The sequence below is a fragment of the Euphorbia lathyris genome, chromosome 7, assembly GCF_963576675.1.
Source record: "Euphorbia lathyris chromosome 7, ddEupLath1.1, whole genome shotgun sequence".
NCBI classification, from domain to species: Eukaryota; Viridiplantae; Streptophyta; class Magnoliopsida; order Malpighiales; family Euphorbiaceae; genus Euphorbia; species Euphorbia lathyris.
Window position 1 is genome coordinate 80,669,451 of NC_088916.1, and position 18,493 is coordinate 80,687,943.

General features: G+C 34.5%; 1 protein-coding gene across 2 annotated transcripts; it reads left to right on the plus strand.

The window, feature by feature from the left end:
- The first annotated feature begins 13,720 nt into the window (after positions 1-13,720).
- On the plus strand, positions 13,721-18,415 carry LOC136234862 (peptidyl-prolyl cis-trans isomerase FKBP18, chloroplastic). 2 transcript variants are annotated; one of them, XM_066024350.1, is made up of 5 exons: positions 13,729-14,009; positions 15,751-15,908; positions 16,780-16,929; positions 17,620-17,679; positions 18,168-18,415. In XM_066024350.1, exons 1-5 carry the CDS (start codon positions 13,769-13,771, stop codon positions 18,228-18,230), a joined length of 672 nt encoding a protein of 223 aa, XP_065880422.1. In that variant the 5' UTR covers positions 13,729-13,768; the 3' UTR covers positions 18,231-18,415. The 2 variants fall into 2 exon arrangements, with proteins under 2 accessions (XP_065880423.1, XP_065880422.1); XM_066024351.1 differs by lacking the exon at positions 17,620-17,679 and having other exon boundaries at positions 13,721-14,009.
- Positions 18,416-18,493: the final 78 nt, after the last annotated feature.

The window sequence follows — 18,493 nt, forward strand, 5'->3', positions numbered from 1 at the left end:
CACACATTGTCGTCAACGGTATCATCCCCTCGGATCTTCTAGGCAAGGCTTGATATCTACAACAATATAAACGTGTTCATAAAGAACTAGAGTACTTAATCTGTTAAGGAAGTTAAAGAGTATTTACTCAAGTGTTTTAGAATTAAAGATTTAGGTATAATCAAATTTATTTTAGGACTTGAAGGTTTAAGAATAGGGAAATTATTACATTTGAATCAATGAAAATATGTTCTGAATTTGTTGGCTGAAAATGGTTTTTTTGGAAGCTAAGTCTTGTCAAACATTTGTTGTAGTGGGAGTTATTGATTATAAAAATTTATCATTATTGGAAGATATTGTTTGCTATAGAAAATTGGTTGGGAAATTGTTGTATCTAACAAATATGAAACCAAATATTTCTCATGTTGTTCAACAGTTATCTTAGTGTTTAGATAAGCCAATAAAAAAAAACATTTAACAACTGCTCATAGGGCATTGCGATATTTAAAACTCCATCATGCTCAAGGCATATCGGTTCGGCTTGGCCCAATTTTTAATTTATGAAAATGAGCCCATGTCTTTGTGTTTTAGGATGGAAAGTATCCCACATTTAAAAAAAAAAAATTACGCTTTACAGAAATATAATGGAATGCTTGAAGCTTTTGTTACAATGGAAGGAAGAAAGTCGAACAGGTGAACGAATGAAGAAGGAGAGAAGAGAGACCTTTCGGTTTCTATCTAAATCCAAGAAGAAGAAGAAGAGTTTTTGAAGACTTGATCAAGTACGGGAAAGGTTAAGTACAAAAGGAGCCGCCCCCTATTAATTACAACAAGGGCTTTTCGGTTTTTGCATTAGACCAGGGGCAATTCGGACCTTTCACCAACACAGTAGATTCTAGAAGGGGTTCCACTAGGCTATCATAGAATCAACCACATCCAATCTTCTCACAAAGTCATCTCCACCATCCATTGTATCAAAGGCTGTGATTAGGACATCTGTTTTTGTTTTCTTGCTCATTAAGTTTACTTGATTGGCACACCTATCATTTTCATATAAATGTAATAGTTAGCTAAAGTTTTATTTTAATGAGAAATCAATAGGATTAAGCCTTACCTCATTCAATTTAATATGGTATCTGAATCTCTTTTTCTGCTTCAAGTAAGCACCAATGGGTACCCCCATCATTAATTCCGGCAGCCCTTACCATTTGCCCCCAAATGAGACCCCGGCCTTGTCCCTCGTCTCGCAAGTGCTTGCTGGCCCTAATTACCACCAATGGTCATGAGCCGTCAAGGTGGCCCTTATGTCAAAAAACAAATTTGCCTTCGTTGACGGAACTATTAAAGCTCCTGCTTTAGACGACGCCATGTACAACCAGTGGGAGAGATGCAACAACATGGTTATATCCTGGATAAACCACGCCATCTCTCCCTCAATAGCTCGGAGCATCATGTGGCTAGATAAAGCAGATCAAATCTGGGCCGATTTGAAGGAACGTTTCGCTCAAACAGATTCATTACGAATCTTGGAGCTCCGACGAGAAGTCCACAGCCTGAAACAAGGTAACAGCAATGTTACTGACTACTATAAACATCTGAAGATACTGTATGATGAGCTATTCAACCTGCGGCCTATGCCTAAATGTACCTGTCGCATTGCTTGTGCCTGCGGCGCTTTCAAGCTCCTACGAGATCAACAAGATGCAGATCAGGTGATCACCTTCCTTCAAGGATTGAATGAGTCCTACTCTGCTGTCTGCTCTCAAATCCTCCTCATGGAGCCACTACCTTCACTCAACAAAGTCTACGCTTTGTCAATCCAGCATGAGCGGAAAATAGGCCTTGCACCTGTCAAAAACGACGAAGGAAGTGAGAGTAACCCATTCGCAGGATTTACAAGTGCACAGAACAAGGGATACAAACTAGGCAACTCAAGGTATAATAATCGAAAAAACAACAATAAAAACTCATCTTTGTGCACATATTGTGGCAATACAGGACACACGGAGGAGATTTGTTTCAAGAAACACGGGTACCCACCAAACTATGGCAATAGAAACAAAGGGAGCCCTTTCAGAACTAATCCATCCAAGGAAAATGCAGCAGTAAGTCAAAATAGGGACAACGGGGAATCAGGAGAGGAGGATGATAGACAGCCAAACACAGAACCTTTCGCCCTAACCAAGGAGCAATACCACACATTAGTCGCCCTATTGCCACAGAAGCCTTTGGGGAAAGCTCCGGCCTCGGGGAGTAGCGTTAACACCTTCGTCAAGGGAGAAGGTTATGGTAATGCTCAAAATCCTAACTCTCTCTCATCATTTTGGATAATAGACACAGGGGCCACTGATCACATCATTTGTGACACTAGACTATACAGTTCGTATACTCGAATAGAAAAGTGTTGGGTCAATTTGCCAAATGGAGAAAGGGTTCGAGCCCAGTATATGGGCACAGTGATTCTTAGCACACAACTCATACTACATAATGTCCTATGTATACCTACTTTTGATTATAATTTGATCTCAACCAGCAAATTGTTGCAAACAGGAGAGTTACGCATAGTAATAACCGGTTCCATATGTGAAATACAGGACACAACAAGTTGGAAGAAGATTGGCTTGGCTAGAGAGCATGAGGGACTATATTACCTGGAACACCCACAACCAAACACCTTTCATTCCGTTTTTTCAATTAAAGCCGATTTGTGGCATTTACGTTTTGGCCATCCCTCTTACGAGCGATTAAAAGGCCTTAACTTACTTTGTAATGATTTCAATTCCTTCAAAGCAATACCATGCGATATTTGCCAAAGAGCCAAACAGAAAAAACAGCCATTTTCTTTAAGCCACAATATAGCAGTAAAATGTTTCGACTTAATTCACGCTAACATATGGGGACCAGTAAAGGAATCCTACTCTAGCAAGCATTATTTCTTAACCATACTTGATGATCACAGCATGTATACATGGATAACATTACTGCAGACAAAAGGTGAGGCAAGCATAGCACTGCAACAATTTTGCAAATACATTGGCAATCAATTCAACGAAACTGTAAAGGTCATCAGAACAGACAACGGCCCCGAGTTCATCATGAAGGACTTCTATGCCACACATGGGATGATACATCACACATCATGCCCAGAAACACCACAATAGAACGGTCGCGTAGAAAGAAAACACCTCGACATCATGAACACTACAAGGGCCCTCATGTTCCAGAGTTGTTTGCCTAAAGAATTTTGGTCAGAAGCAGTCAGCCATGCCATTTTTCTCATAAACAGACTACCCTCAGTGCCTATTCAGGGACAGACCCCTTATGAACGCCTCTATGGGGAGCAGAGCAATTTGGAAAATCTCAAAGTTTTTGGGTGCCTAGCTTACGCATCACCCTTAGACAGGCACAAAACCAAATTTACAGACAGAGCAATCAAGTGTGCCTTCTTAGGCTACAGACATGGCACAAAAGGTTTCAGATTACTGAACCTAGCAACTAACATCATTTTTTTTTCCAGGCACGTCAAATTCTTTGAGGATCATTTCCCGTTCAAACAAATGACAGGCACATCATACTGCAGTGAGGAGGAACTAGACACCCTACACATGGCATCTATGAATGATGATGAAATTGACTTAGAAGATGAACAGCTACCACAAGAAGAGATACAGCAAGTGGATATCATACCAGCAGAGAATGAAACAATAGAGGAAACACATGAACAACCAACAAACAGACCAACAAGAACAAGGCAACCACCCTCATATCTAAAGGATTACCACCTGGCCTTAATACAAGGCACCACTCTGCCTTGCCCCACGAATTCACCGCATGCCCTTTCGAGGTATCTCTCCTATGATAAGCTGTCCACCATCAAACGCATCTTCACCATCAATCTCACTTGCCATAAAGAACCTGCAACATACAACGAGGCCAAGTCAGATATACAATGGCAGAATGCCATACAACAAGAGCTTAACGCTCTAGAAATGAATCACACATGGGACTTAACCTCATTACCCGTTGGGAAAAGACCCATTGGATGCCGCTGGGTGTATAAAATCAAGCACAATGCAGATGGAAGTGTTGCACGGTACATGGCCAGGCTCGTGGCCAAGGGCTACTCACAACAGGAGGGAGTTGATTTCACGGCTACATTCGCCCCTGTAGCAAAATTTACAACCATTAGAACTCTCTTGGCTGTAGCAACATCAAAAAACTGGTATCTACATCAACTAGATATTGACAACGCCTACTTACATGGGGATCTTAACGAGGAGGTCTACATGCAACTACCACCAGGAATGTCACCAAAGGGTCCTCACCAGGTCTGCAAGTTACGAAAGTCCCTTTATGGACTCCGGCAAGCCGGAAGACAATGGAACGCTAAGCTTACAGCCACCATAAAAGCCATGGGCTTTGTTCAATCCGTTGCAGACCCCTCCTTGTTCACAAACCGAGGTAAAGAGCACACAACCGTTTTGTTGATATACGTTGATGATGTTCTATTGGCAGGGAGCGACATGCAGATGATTGATTTTGCCAAACAACACCTCAACCAATCTTTTCGCATCAAGGATCTAGGGCACCTTCATTATTTCCTCGGTTTCGAGTTCACACGGAATAGGCACGGACTCCACATATCACAAAGAAAATATCTGTTAGAATTGTTGCAAGAAACAGACTTTCTACACAGCAAACCAACCTCCTCTCCCGCGCTACCAAATCACAAACCTAGCCCAAACACAAAAGCACTCCCAAACATCACACCTTACAGACAACTCATAGGCAAGTTATTATATCTCACACATACAAGGCCAGACATTTCATACATCATAAACCAACTTTCACAACATCTTACTCAACCAAACACAGACGACCAAAACAGGGTACACAGAGTGCTACGTTACCTCAAAGGGACGATTGGTCTGGGCCTATTTTTCCCTGCATGCAATGACTTGCGTCTCCAAGCCTTCTCGGACTCCGATTGGGCAACTTGCCCTGAAACTCGAAAATCCATCACCGGTTACGCAGTTTTTCTCAGCTCCGCCATCATCTCCTGGCGTTCTAAGAAACAAAACACTGTTTCCCGTTCGTCTTCCGAAGCTGAATACAGAGCCATGGCATCTACATCGTGCGAACTCCACTGGCTCACCAATCTCCTCAGAGATATGCACCAACCGTCGCCTACGGCGTCTCTCCTCTTTTGCGATAACACTTTGGCTATGCACATAGCCCAAAACCCCGTCTTCCATGAGCAAACAAAGCACATAGACATTGATTGTCATGTGATCAGAGAACGGGTTCAGGCCGGACTTATTCGTCTCATGCCGATCTCCTCCGCTCTCCAGCTCGCCGGTCTGTTCACAAAAGCTCAACATGCACCACATCTGCGCTTTCTCATTGACAAACTAGGCTTGAAAAACCCCTATCAAGTCTAGTTTGAGGGAGGATCTTACAGAAATAAAATGGAAAGCTTGAAGCTTTTGTTACAATGGAAGGAAGAAAGTCGAACAAGTGAACGAATGAAGAAGGAGAGAAGAGAGACCTTTCGGTTTCTATCTAAATCCAAGAAGAAGAAGAAGAGTTTTTGAAGACTTAATCAAGTACAGGAAAGGTTAAGTACAAAAGGAGCCGCCCCCTATTAATTACAACAAGGGCTTTTCGGTCTTTGCATTAGACCAGGGGCAATTCAGACCTTTCACCAACACAGTAGATTCTAGAAGGGGTTCCACAAGGCTATCATAGAATCAACCACATCCAATCTTCTCACAAAGTCATCTCCACCATCCATTGTATCAAAGGCTGTGATTAGGACATCTGTTTTTGTTTTCTTGCTCATTAAGTTTACTTGATTGGCACACCTATCATTTTCATATAAATGTAATAGTTAGCTAAAGTTTTATTTTAATGAGAAATCAAAAGGATTAAGCCTTACCTCATTCAATTTAATATTACGCACAATGCGTTTACATTAAAGAAGAAAGAAAAATCCTCACCAGACCCGGATATGATTCGAACCCATGACTCCCTAGTCATAGGTAAGCTCTCAACCACCAGGCTAAGAGAGCTTCACCACATTGCTTTCAAAGCACTTGGTGGAGACTTACATTACAATACTCATATTTTCCTAATTAAATGTAATTATAAAATTTTATTTACATAATTAAATTGAACTAAAAACATGAAAAACATGAAAAACGCGAAAAATGTGAAAAATCGAATTGAAATCAAATACAAAATTAGATTAACCGAAATCAATAAATTAGTATATCGTTTTTCACTTTTTCATTTTTTAAAAATTTTCTTGTTTCTTTTAATTTCCATTTTCAATATTTTTCACCATTTTTTTAATTTCCATTTTCAACATTTTTCACCATTTTTCTATTTTCTTATTTTTCTGGTTTTTCGTTTTTGACCAAAATGAGAGGTAAAATTGAGATGTGAGATTTGAGAAATGGGAGGTTAGATGACAATGTAATGAGAATTCAAGTTATTTTTCTATGTAATGGGGATTACAAGATTTGTTCAACAAAATTTAACTCAAGGTTTTCTCATTACATTACAATAAAATTATTACATGCAACCAAACATGGTAATGGACTTTCAATGTAATGGTCATTCCATTACGAAGGTCATTACGTCCTACCAAACGGGACCTTAGTGTTTAGATAAGCCAATAAAAAAACATTTAACAACTGCTCATAGGGCATTGCGATATTTAAAACTCCATCATGCTCAAGGCATATCTTAGTTACAAATTTAGTGATTCAAAAATAATAACTAGGCTAATTGTAAATACTAGGGCTGCACACAAAAATCCGAAAAACCGAAAAACCAAACTGAAACCAAACCGAAAATAAGGTTAACCGAAACCGATGGACTAATGTACGGTTTTTAATTTTAAAAATAATGGTTAATGGTTACGGTTACGGTTTCTTTATTCCAAAAACCGCGGTTAACCGAAACTGACCGAATCTCAATTAAATATTAAAAAAAATATAAAAATAAATTTATTTATATGGGTAAACAATTATTTAGTCCCTATAGTTTTTCATAACTCATTAATCAATCCACTATTTAATTATAAGGTCTCTAAATTTTTTCACTTTTAATGGTTTAGTCTTTCTATCAAATATTAACATCAAATGAGATGAAAATATGTAAATAACTCTCAGTTAATTTGTTATTGTCTCTCTAATTTCAGTTTATACGGCTTTTTTTTTCTTTTATGTTTTTGGATGTAGAAACAAGGATAAAATTACTTGTTTTCCAAAACTTTATAGTCAGAAGTTTTATTAGGGGCATTTTGCATTTTTTTTATCCGTTTAATTGTTCTTTAAAATATTTTTAGACGGAGATTTGATATAGGGACTAAACAATTTAACAGAATCAAAACTGAGGGATCATAATGCACGTACATCTCCCTCTCCGCAGTTAATCTCTTCAACTCGACATTAACTCGTCGTCTCCCGCATAATAAAAATTAGAATTCTTTTATTATTTTTATTTTTATTTACTAATGGTTAGAAACAGAAATAAAAGGTTAACCGGCCGAAATAATTGGTTAACCGATTAGTGGTTAACCGAATTTAATGGACTAGTGTATAGTTAGTGTTTTTAAAAAACATAAATACAAGAGCAGTTAGTGATTTTTTTTTTTTTTACAGGTAAATCACTCATCTCTTAGAAATCTAAAAAGAAAAATACAATCAACAAATCCTCCTAAGAAGTTGAATATAAAGCCATGACTACTTTATCTTCTTCATGATTTAGTAATTCCTCATTCATATTCTGCACTTCTATTTTATGATAATCTTTCAACCAAATATATTGCAATGACTGGAGATTCTAAACGTTTACAATCCTCATCTTGTGGGGGTTTACTTTTTATTAATTTAATAGTTAAGGGATTAGTTTGTGTTAGTTTAATAGTTAAGGGACTAGATTGTAAATTGTGAGAATCGGTTATAATGGTACAAATCGTTACTTTTCTCTCTTTTTTCACTATTGTTCTATATAAGACAATAGACTAACTTTTAAATTGCTTCTTCTTCTTTTATTTATAGCTTAATACAAGCTCAATTATTTTAGGGTATTGCTATATACCGCATCCAAATTCCTTATCACCGTACCCATTGGAACATTTTACCCTTGGCATTTTTGTCAAAATTGGGAAAAAAATTTGAGAGAAAATTCAAAATTTAGCCTAAACGGATGCGGCATCCGTTCCCACCATGGTGGGAATAGTATGCCGCATCCGTTCCAGCCATGGTGGGAACAGATGCGGCATACCATTCCCACCATGGCGGGAACGGATGCCGCATCCATTCCCGCCATGGTGGGAATGGTATGCCGTATCCGTTTAGGCTAAATTTTGAAACATGCAAAATCGTAAAAATTTTAGTGACGAAAAATACTAAATCATTCAATTTTTTGTGACGAAAAATTAAAAATTCTTCTATTTTTTGTGACGAAAAATTAAAAATTCTCATATTTTTTGTGACGAAAAATGCAAAATCGTCATGAAAAATATGTATTATTTTCATGAGTTCTTTGATAAAAAGATGTAAATCTTAATGTTTCCGACTCGTAATCATCCATTTTTGGGGTTCGGATTGTCACACATCAATTATTTTCATAATTTCAATTATTGTTGTTCGGGTTTATGATTTTGGGGAGAGAGTTTTCAGTTTTTTATCAAAATTATGAGAAGGGCAAAAAAGTCCAAAAGTGGCGGTGAAAATGAATTTGATGGCGATATTTAGCAGCTCACTTATTTTATCAAGATGAAATTCCATCACCATAACAACACATAATTAGCAAGGTTATAAAAAAACCTAGGTGCTAATCAATAGATAGGGCCTTGGGAGATTATTCGAATTTATAAATTTTTAATAAATAAAAATTATTATATAAATATATTTAAAATATGAATTGTACTATGTAAAAATAATAGGGCAAAGTACAAAAAAAAATGCTCGTGGTTTACTTTATTTGTAAATAGAGGTCTGTGGTTTAAAAGTTTGCAAATAGAGATATGTGGTATGTTTTTTTACAAAACAAAATATTTAAAATTAAACTTTTAAGTAATTGATGACAATAAGAACATTTTTTATTTTCTTTTCAATTATATTTATATATTGACAAACACAGATCTCAAAATCAAATTGAAACGGTGTAAAATAAATTTAAATATCAATTAAGTTCATAAACTGTCAGATTAGTAAAAAAACATAAAATTCCACCATATTATTTATTGTTTTGATTTAGGAAGTTGTTTTTTTTTTGGGTTATGTTTTGCTGATATGTAAGAATAACTTTTTTTAAGATAAAAATGTCTTTAGTTGTAATCAGAACTTAACTGTGTGTCTCGGTGTTGGTTTGTTTTCTTTCCTGTTTCTACCAAAAAAAAAAGAACTTAACTGTGTAAGTGTAATACTTTGTTTTGTAGATAAAACATACCACAAACCTTTATTTATAAACTTTTAAACCACATACATCTATTTGCAAAATGGGCAAAACACAAGCATTTTTTTCGTACTTTTCGCAAAATAATAATATAAAAGATTTAAGATAGAAAAACATATACATTAATATTTGTTATATTTAGGTCTTTTCATTTAGTTTTAGGTTATATAATATTTTATTTAAAAGTGAAATTTTTGACATAAAATTTAAGGGTAATTTTTTAAAAACGGACGCCTAAGTCTGCCTAGGCGCCCAAATATCAATAAACCGATTTATACTACCAATTTCAAGAATTTGGGACGTTGTTGTAAAAATCCTCGCAAGAGGTGGTTTTTAGAATATAGATAATTAGTAGTTGAGCGACTCTATGCGTTTGAGATGGAAAACATTATATTGGAATAGACTTGTTTATGAATCTACTTATCTGCTCGGCCTAGTGTTCAAGAAAAATGCCTCCTAGATCGCCTAGGTGCTCGAAATTGAAAATATATTCCATTTCCCGCGCCTAGGCCCCTGAGCTTTTTTGGACCTTTGATCGTTCTTTTTACCACATAGATGACAGTAAAATCAAAAAATATTTTTATTATTATTATTTCGATTTTTTTATAATTCACTTTTGAACATTATCCCATGGTTGTTGGTGAATTGTTTTTATATTTTTTAAATATTTTTATTTAATTGTGTTCTCCATTTGTTTCTATGATATAGTTTAAGATATTAAAGATATTGTTCATATTTTTCGATGAATTATGTCATGAATATTATTTTTTACTTGTTTTAGTCGTTTCAATGATATTATTTTTCAAAATATTGTTTTTGTCACATTTTTAAGGATATATGTTACAAACATACATATTTTTTATATTAAATTATTTTACATTATTGTTTTGGATAGTATAATATACATTTTATTGCATTCATTTATATAATAATTTGTCTATCACAAGTAAGAAAATACAAAAAAAAATATAAATTTAATTAATCTCCGATATCTTTGTCCCCCGGACTAGTATCTAACTTTTTTACATCTTGTCTAGATTCATGTCCAATGATCACGGTTGTACAAGAAAAAATGACATTAAAACCGATCAAATCTAGATGTATTTAAACCCGCCTATATATGTGTCAAGCTTGAAATTTATATAGGCATGACCTAATATAGTAAAATTAATTTAATAATAAATATTATATATATAAAAACTAAATAAAAATATGTAAGAGGTGGACTTATTTGGACTGAACTCGTTATTTAATTTTTACGTCTAAGCCCGACCAGGGCTAGCCCTATTAAATTGACAACGGCTTGGCATAAACGGCTCTATGGAGAGACAACATAAGCTCCAACCTAAGGCTTCCAATTTTGGTTATTCTATTTTTGTTCTTTCATTTATACATGTCACCATAATAAGATCAATTAATGAATGGACAAACTGTAAGAATAAATGGAGTAAACTAGCATTAGTCCATTTACTGATCCATTTATATTCCGTCCATAACCTAATCAGTTTAGGGTTAGGATTTAACCTAGCTATAAATAGATAGTTAAGGAGGCTAAACCTGACAGACCAACAAGACACCAAAAACAACACAAGAGAGACTGTACTAGGCAATCACTCTTTCTCTCTCCTAGCCGCCCCCTCTTTGTTCTCGGGTTGCGTTCTTAGTTCGTGGAACAACGAAGATTGCTCCTTCGGTGTAGTAACCTCCAAGATCGGTGATACGGAGCCAATGTTGATTACTTCCACTGCTGTTCAACGGATCTGCGTTACAAGAGGTAAGTCTAAATCTATTGATTTATTTATTAATAGATCTGGGTTCATTACCCGTCCCTTAAAGGTTAGGTAAATTCATTTAGCTTCTCCATTAAAACATTCACAAGCAATCTACAATACTAACTTTAAACTTGATAGTGATGTAACACAACATTGAGAAAATACACTCTTAATTTTATACCATAGTTGAATATTATAATTATCTAATATAATATAAATAATAATCTTATAATTATTTATAGGGATAAGGTGCAAAAATACCTCTAGTGTTTATAACCACGAGCAATTTTATCTCTGGCATCTAAAATGGTACAGTTTTGCTTCTAACACTAGCCGTTAAGAGTAATTTTACTTCTAACATTGGCAAGTTTGATCAATTTCGGACATCATTATAAAACACCTATATTTTGTTCTTTATTCTACACCAATTGCATATCAATTGTAACTAAAAAAAATCCATATTTTTTATGATTTAATAATAGAATTGGAGATTAATATTTTTAAATTCGGTGAAATATTTGAATTTTTTTTGTCAAACTCGTACATAATGCAATATTTTTTTAATTTTTTTTTTACGTCTAATCATATGTTTGTGATCTATTACTAATTAGTGATAAATGACACATATGTAAAATATAGATGACAAGATTCATGAGCGAGAATATATTTTGATGAATTATTTCTCAAATTTGACCAAACTTATCAATATTATGAATAAAATTGCTCTTCATTGCCAACGTAAAGAATAAAATTACACAATTTTAGACGTTAAAGATAAAATTGCTCCTAATTGTGAACGTTAGGAATATTTTTACATCTTATCCTTTATTTATAAGTATATAACATATTAGAGAACTTCATTAGGATTTATTTCGGGATGGGGCAATGATCCCCACATAACATGATAGTACCTCCACCCTCACCAGCATTTTGACTTCGAAAGCAAAATGTCTCGTGCCGCTTCCATTAGTTTGGATCCCGGTAAGTTTTGGGTATTCCCTCACCTTGTTGTCACTCCTAATCGAGACCTCTAAATTGTTAGGACACCTCTTGGACTGGCTCGCTTAGCATTTTTAAGTATAAACTTGCGAAACCTGGTCTTGACTCATATAAAGGGAATTAAGGGTTAAATTGTCCTTAATGTTGGTAGTCATAACCAATTTAGTCCGAATTGAAGTTTAGATATCAATTGAGTCCTCAAGTTGGCAAATTTTGACAAATTAACTAAAAAACAATCCGTTTTAATATCCAACAAATCATAAAATTTGAACCAATTCGTCAAAATTTGCCAATTTAAAAACTAAAATAATACCTAAACCTCGATTTGGGCTAATTTGAAGGTTAAATGCACTATTGGTCATTGGACTTACATGGTTGTCTCAAAGTGGTCACGCAACTTCAATTTGTTTCAATAAAATCACTCAACTTTAAGTTTTGTCTCAATTAGGTCACTCCGACGATTCAATTATTAAAGGGTTAAGGTGCAAATATACGCCTAACGTTTTGGGTCAGGAGCAATTTTACCCCTAACATCTAAAATGGTGCAATTTTACCCCTAACGTTTGTAGCCAAGAGCAATTTTACCCCTAACGTTGATAAATTGGGTCAATTTCAGAAATAATTCATCAAACTGTCTTCTCGGTCATGAATCTTATCATCTACACTTCACATGTGCGTCATTTTATCAGTAACAAATCATAAACATATGATGGGATGTGAAAAAAATAAAAAAATAAAATAAAAATTATACTGTCTTTTGTACGAATTAGACAAAAAAAAAATAAAAAAATTACCGAATTTATAAATATTAATCTCCAATTTTATTATTAAATTACAAAAAACATGAAATCCTTTTTTTAGAACCAATTGATATACAATTGGTGCAAAATAATGAACAAAAATATATGTGTTTTATAATAGTGTTTGAAATTGACCCAAATTACCAACGTTTGGGGCAAAATTGCTCTTGGCTACAAACGTTAGGGGCAAAATTGCACCATTTTAGACGTTAGGGGTATTTTTGCATATTAACCCATTATTAAAATGATGACATGGGTGACACGTCAATATGAGTCAATTCAGATCTCTGACCGAAACGACACATACCTAGCAACCACATGTTGGTTAATTTGATGGAAAAACAAAACTTACTTTTTTTCATAAAAATAATTGACACGTGGCTGCCCCGTGTCGTTTCGGTTAGAAATCTGAGTTAACTCATACTGACGTGTCAGCCATGACATTATTCTGATGCTTTTTAACCACTGAAATTGTCGAATTGACCTAATAAAATAAAATTTAAAATTAAGTAATTTTTTGAGGGCATATTAAAATTGAATGACTATTTTGAGACAATCATATAATTTCAACCTGACTGGATAAAAGTTTGAGTGCTAGTTTACCCATAATTTCATACAAAAGTCTACATTTAAGCACACAACATTATGCCCTTAGTGAGGACAAAATGGTAATTTGAGCAAGAGGTATGGATAGAGATAATGTGGGATTCTAAGAACCGTATATGAGTGTTTGGATTCCAAACAGCCATGGCTAGTGCTCGGAGCTTAGAAAGATGGACACTAAATTTTACTCAACCCATTTCAAAATCCACAGCCAAACAGAACCTAAATCAGCAGCTTAATTTCTCAAGAATACCTAATTCGAGAAGATGTGCGATTTTGATATCTACTTTACCCTTTTTGAGCCTCACTTTGCTTCCTCGGACGTCGGAGGCCAGAGAAAGACGCAATCGGAAGAACATTCCTCTTGAAGATTATCTCACCGGAAGTTAGTTCACTTCTTCTTCTCTAATCTTTGATGTTCATTGTTTTTTAGCTTGTTCATTGAAGGAATTTTGGAAATTTTCGGTTCTTCATGTTGATAATTGGGATAAATGCGGTGGTTGTCTCAAAATGTTAAATCAACTTCAAAATTTATATCAATAAAATCATGGATTCATTTTCACCGCTATACAGGGGCTGAATCCTAAATAACTAATTAACTGAAATGATATGTGTTTTATGGGGCGTTTCTATTGGGACAGAGATAGAAATAAAGATTGGGATAAGTATAATGATAAATGATTGGGATAAGGATAAAAATATAATAGTCGAGAATTATTATTTAATGTTTGGCATGTGAAATAAGGATGAGGATAAAATAATGCATTTTACTATTTTAACCTTACTTAAAATACATAACATTAATTTGAGGGAGAAGATGGAATTTTTCATCCTATTAAAATCGCAAGAGCTTATCCCACCTCCTTATACCGTCCCAGGATTTGAGGGATAAGAAGTTTATCCCCATCTGTCTCACTCTTCTATCTCCTAAACAAACAAGGGATAAACTTATCTCGTGTTTTTTTTATCCCTATCTCACCTCCAATATCCCTCCTAACAAACACCCTGTTAGTGTTCGAGTTTGTGTTAAAAATGGTAAATCCAAATCGAATCCAAAAATTTTAGTGTCACCTATTCGGATTAGTGTCGATTTCGTATGGTGTTTTTGAGTTACATGTAATTTTGATATATATATATATATATATATATATATATATATAGTAACGATAACTTTTAAAAATATAAGATAATATGTTACTATTTTTAAATATTTTGTACTCTCTCCGTTCCATTATATAAGTCGTTTTAGAAAGTAAATTTTTTTCCAAAATATAAGTCATTTTGGTTTTCCAAGGACTTTTGGTTTAGTTTTTTGGTCCAAACATTAAATTTTTTATCTTTATCTATGTGTTTTTTAACATTCCATTACTTATTGTCCAATCATTACAAGAGAGAGAAATTTTTTAAGTTAATTAATGTAAATTCATTAATTTGACTCTTCGTTAATTGGATTTCTTAATTTGTGAGCGAGAAAATCTCTAGAATGACTTATATTATGGGGACGGAAGTAGTATCATTTTTATATTAGTATATTAATACTAATCATTGAAAAGTCAGTTAATATCATGTTAGAAGGTTATGTAATATGTTTATAACAATTTAGGAGGTTCGAATCATATTTGCAATAAAATGACGTATAAAAATACGAGAGAATATAACAATAATTTTAAATATTCGTGTCGTTTTCGGGTTAGCACATCAACCCTAACCCAACCCAAAAATTTGCATGTCAGTTTCGTGTCAATCCAAAAATGACAAATTACCTACTAAGCTAAATCCAAACACTAAAATTGAGTATCGATTTCGTGTGTACTTTTGCCACCTCTAAGTGAAAGTTACTAGTACTGACGTGGAAGCCACATCATATTCCGGTGCTTTTTTCCTCGTGATGTTGTTAGAGTCACTTTGATTATACAAAATTCAAAGTTGAATGATTTTATTGAGACAAATGAGTTTAAGTAGCCATTTTAAAACTACCGTAAAAGTTCAATGACCAATAATGCAATTTAACCCATTGATAATTTGTTAAAGGCTCAATACATTAGTTGTTTCCAAAGTTGTTCAAAATGCTTGATTGGCTCCTAAACTTATATAGTATTTCATTAACTTCCTAAACTTGTTTACAGCCGATGGATTGAAATATTATGATGTTGTGGAGGGAAAGGGACCATTAGCTGAAAAAGGATCAACAGTTGAGGTGCATTTTGACTGTATGTTTAGGGGTATCACCGCGATATCAAGCCGGGAATCTAAGCTTTTAGCCGGAAATCGTTCAATTGCACAGGTTTGAGCATCTACTCTTACTGAAATAACTAACAGTCGTTTTTTATTCTAACCAAACATTTCTATATTTCTATTCTATTTTTCAGACGTAAAAGCATTTATTTAAGAATTGAACCCCAGTTGATTGTTTGCAGGTTAAATGCACCATTGGTTACTGAATTTTTATGGTTGTATCAAAATGGTCGCTCAACTTCAATTTGTCGTAACAAAATCATTGAACTTTAAATTTTATTTCAATAAAGTCACTCCGGTGACAAGACCAAAAAGATACCAGCAATATGACGTGGCTTACACGTACTAGTCAACTTTCACAGAAAAAAATAGAAAAGAAAAAAAAATAATAAATAAATAAATAAAAATGAAGTAGAAAGTCCTGATTCAAAATGAACAAATTCAAACTTTTATTAACCGAAACGACATGTGGCGGCTACTTAATTGACACATGCTGTTTCGGTCAGCTAGATGGCAACCATGTCGTTTAGTTGAATGATTTTATTGAAAAAAAATTGAAGTGGAGTGACCATGAAAATTTAGTAACCAACGGTGCATTTGACCCTACGATGGGAGACAGAACTTTTTCCCCCAAAGCTAATAGAAAGCACGGGTACGGTGAAGTGAAATTTTTTGAATGGTCCGGATCTAAGCGGGCCTAGCCAATAAAAACTTGACACATCAATATAGTTTTCACTCGTCGGATTCACTTGGACCTGAACTACAGTAGAATCTTTTCTGGTAAGAGCCAGCTAGAGATTTTACGCTCAAAGTTTAATATATGCAATTAAACTTTTAACTAGGAAAAAGTAGTCTAAAGAATGTTTGAACAACTTCGAATTGATTAACCGGACCTAATAAAGTATCGTGGTTTTCATTAGCCGTATGTATTCAAAGTCGGAGCACCTCCGGGCAAGGAAAGGAAGAGAGAGTTTGTAGACAACCCCAATGGTCTATTCTCTGCACAGGCTTCCCCAAAACCCCCAGCTGCTTTGTATAAAGTAACCGAGGGAATGCGAGTAGGAGGAAAGGTGATACCGATGGTTTTAATCTCTCTAATTTCTACTACTTTTTTTTTATTTGGGATAAATTTCAAATTTATCCTTTAACGTTTTTAGGGGAAGCACTGATATATATCTAACGTAAGAAAAAGTAAAATTTTATCCTCAACATTTCCAACTTGAAACAGTTTTGGCCCAAACAACGGTACGTGAAACAATTTTGGGCTTGGTACAAAACCCGTAAAACCAGACCCTTCCCTGGACCCAGAGACAAAGGCAGGGAGACACGGCATCCCCCACCATCAAGAACCACCCTTTATAGCGGTGTTTTCGCAATTGCCCACCCGTCCATTTTCATCTGCGGGATGCTATTTGCACGCCTAATAGATGAAGGGTTGTGCATTTTTTGTCCCATGCCAGGCCAAATGCGTCGTTTTTGCTTCAATTGGGGCCAAAAAAAAAAAAAAAACTCAACCCGTATTGGTTGAGTATTTTTTTTTCCCGAAACATTTAAAGGCCGACTACACTTTCAGCCCGTATTTCAACCCGTATTGCTGTGTTGGAAACGTTGAGAACAAAATTTAACAAAATTTTTTACGTTAGAAGTATATCAACATTTTCTCGAAAATATTAGGAGAAAATTTGAACGTTATCTCTTTTTTCTTTTATCCGTTTTCCACTTTCAGAATTATTAACATTTTTCTACTATTTTTTTCACAGAGGACTGTAATTGTTCCTCCTGAAGCTGGCTATGGCCAAAGGGGAATGAATGAGATCCCAGTAAAACTCTTATTCTACTTTCTCACTATGTTAAATTGCTAATATTACCGAAAGAGTTAGTTGTGAACATCAAATTCAGCTATTATCTTTTTTCTTATCTCCGTTTAAAATTGGATTATTTCACAGTTCGAAACAGGGTCTTTATAGGTTTTGTAACCACGTTAGACTTAAAAACTGCTTTCGAATTGTTAAAGATGTGATTTCAAACGTTAACGAAGTACAGAACTTTTAACGATGTATGATGTTGACAGAAATTTTTCCTAGTAATCAAGGGTCAATACGTATACATGTGATTAATATATTAATCAGGGCGTCGCAATGCGTTTTGCCTTGACTTGTATGATCAAATAACCTAGGGGTAACGCCCGTATAATCATGTTATTACGATCTATATATTCCTTGTGATTATACATGATATATCTGCAATATAAATAATAATTGTGTCAACGAATCATATCGACTGAACTTGTTGAATGTTGTGTATGCAGCCAGGAGCTTCATTTGAGCTGAATATTGAGCTTTTGCAAGTAATGTCACCAGAAGAAAAGTAAACCCAATTTTTGGTAGATGAAATTTTTGTTTGTGCAGTGGAAAAGGCAATTTAACTTAATTATTACCTAAAATTCACATTATTATTTTTCTTATTACAACATTCACATTATTTGTTGATATTGTGTATATGTATATACATGATCGCAATTTGGATTATGAATATCATGTCATAATCGTTTCATATTATTTATACGTTATAATATATGTTTCATACGATATAATGAAAAAAAAAATGTATTTAGTGAATCATGTTGTCTTTATT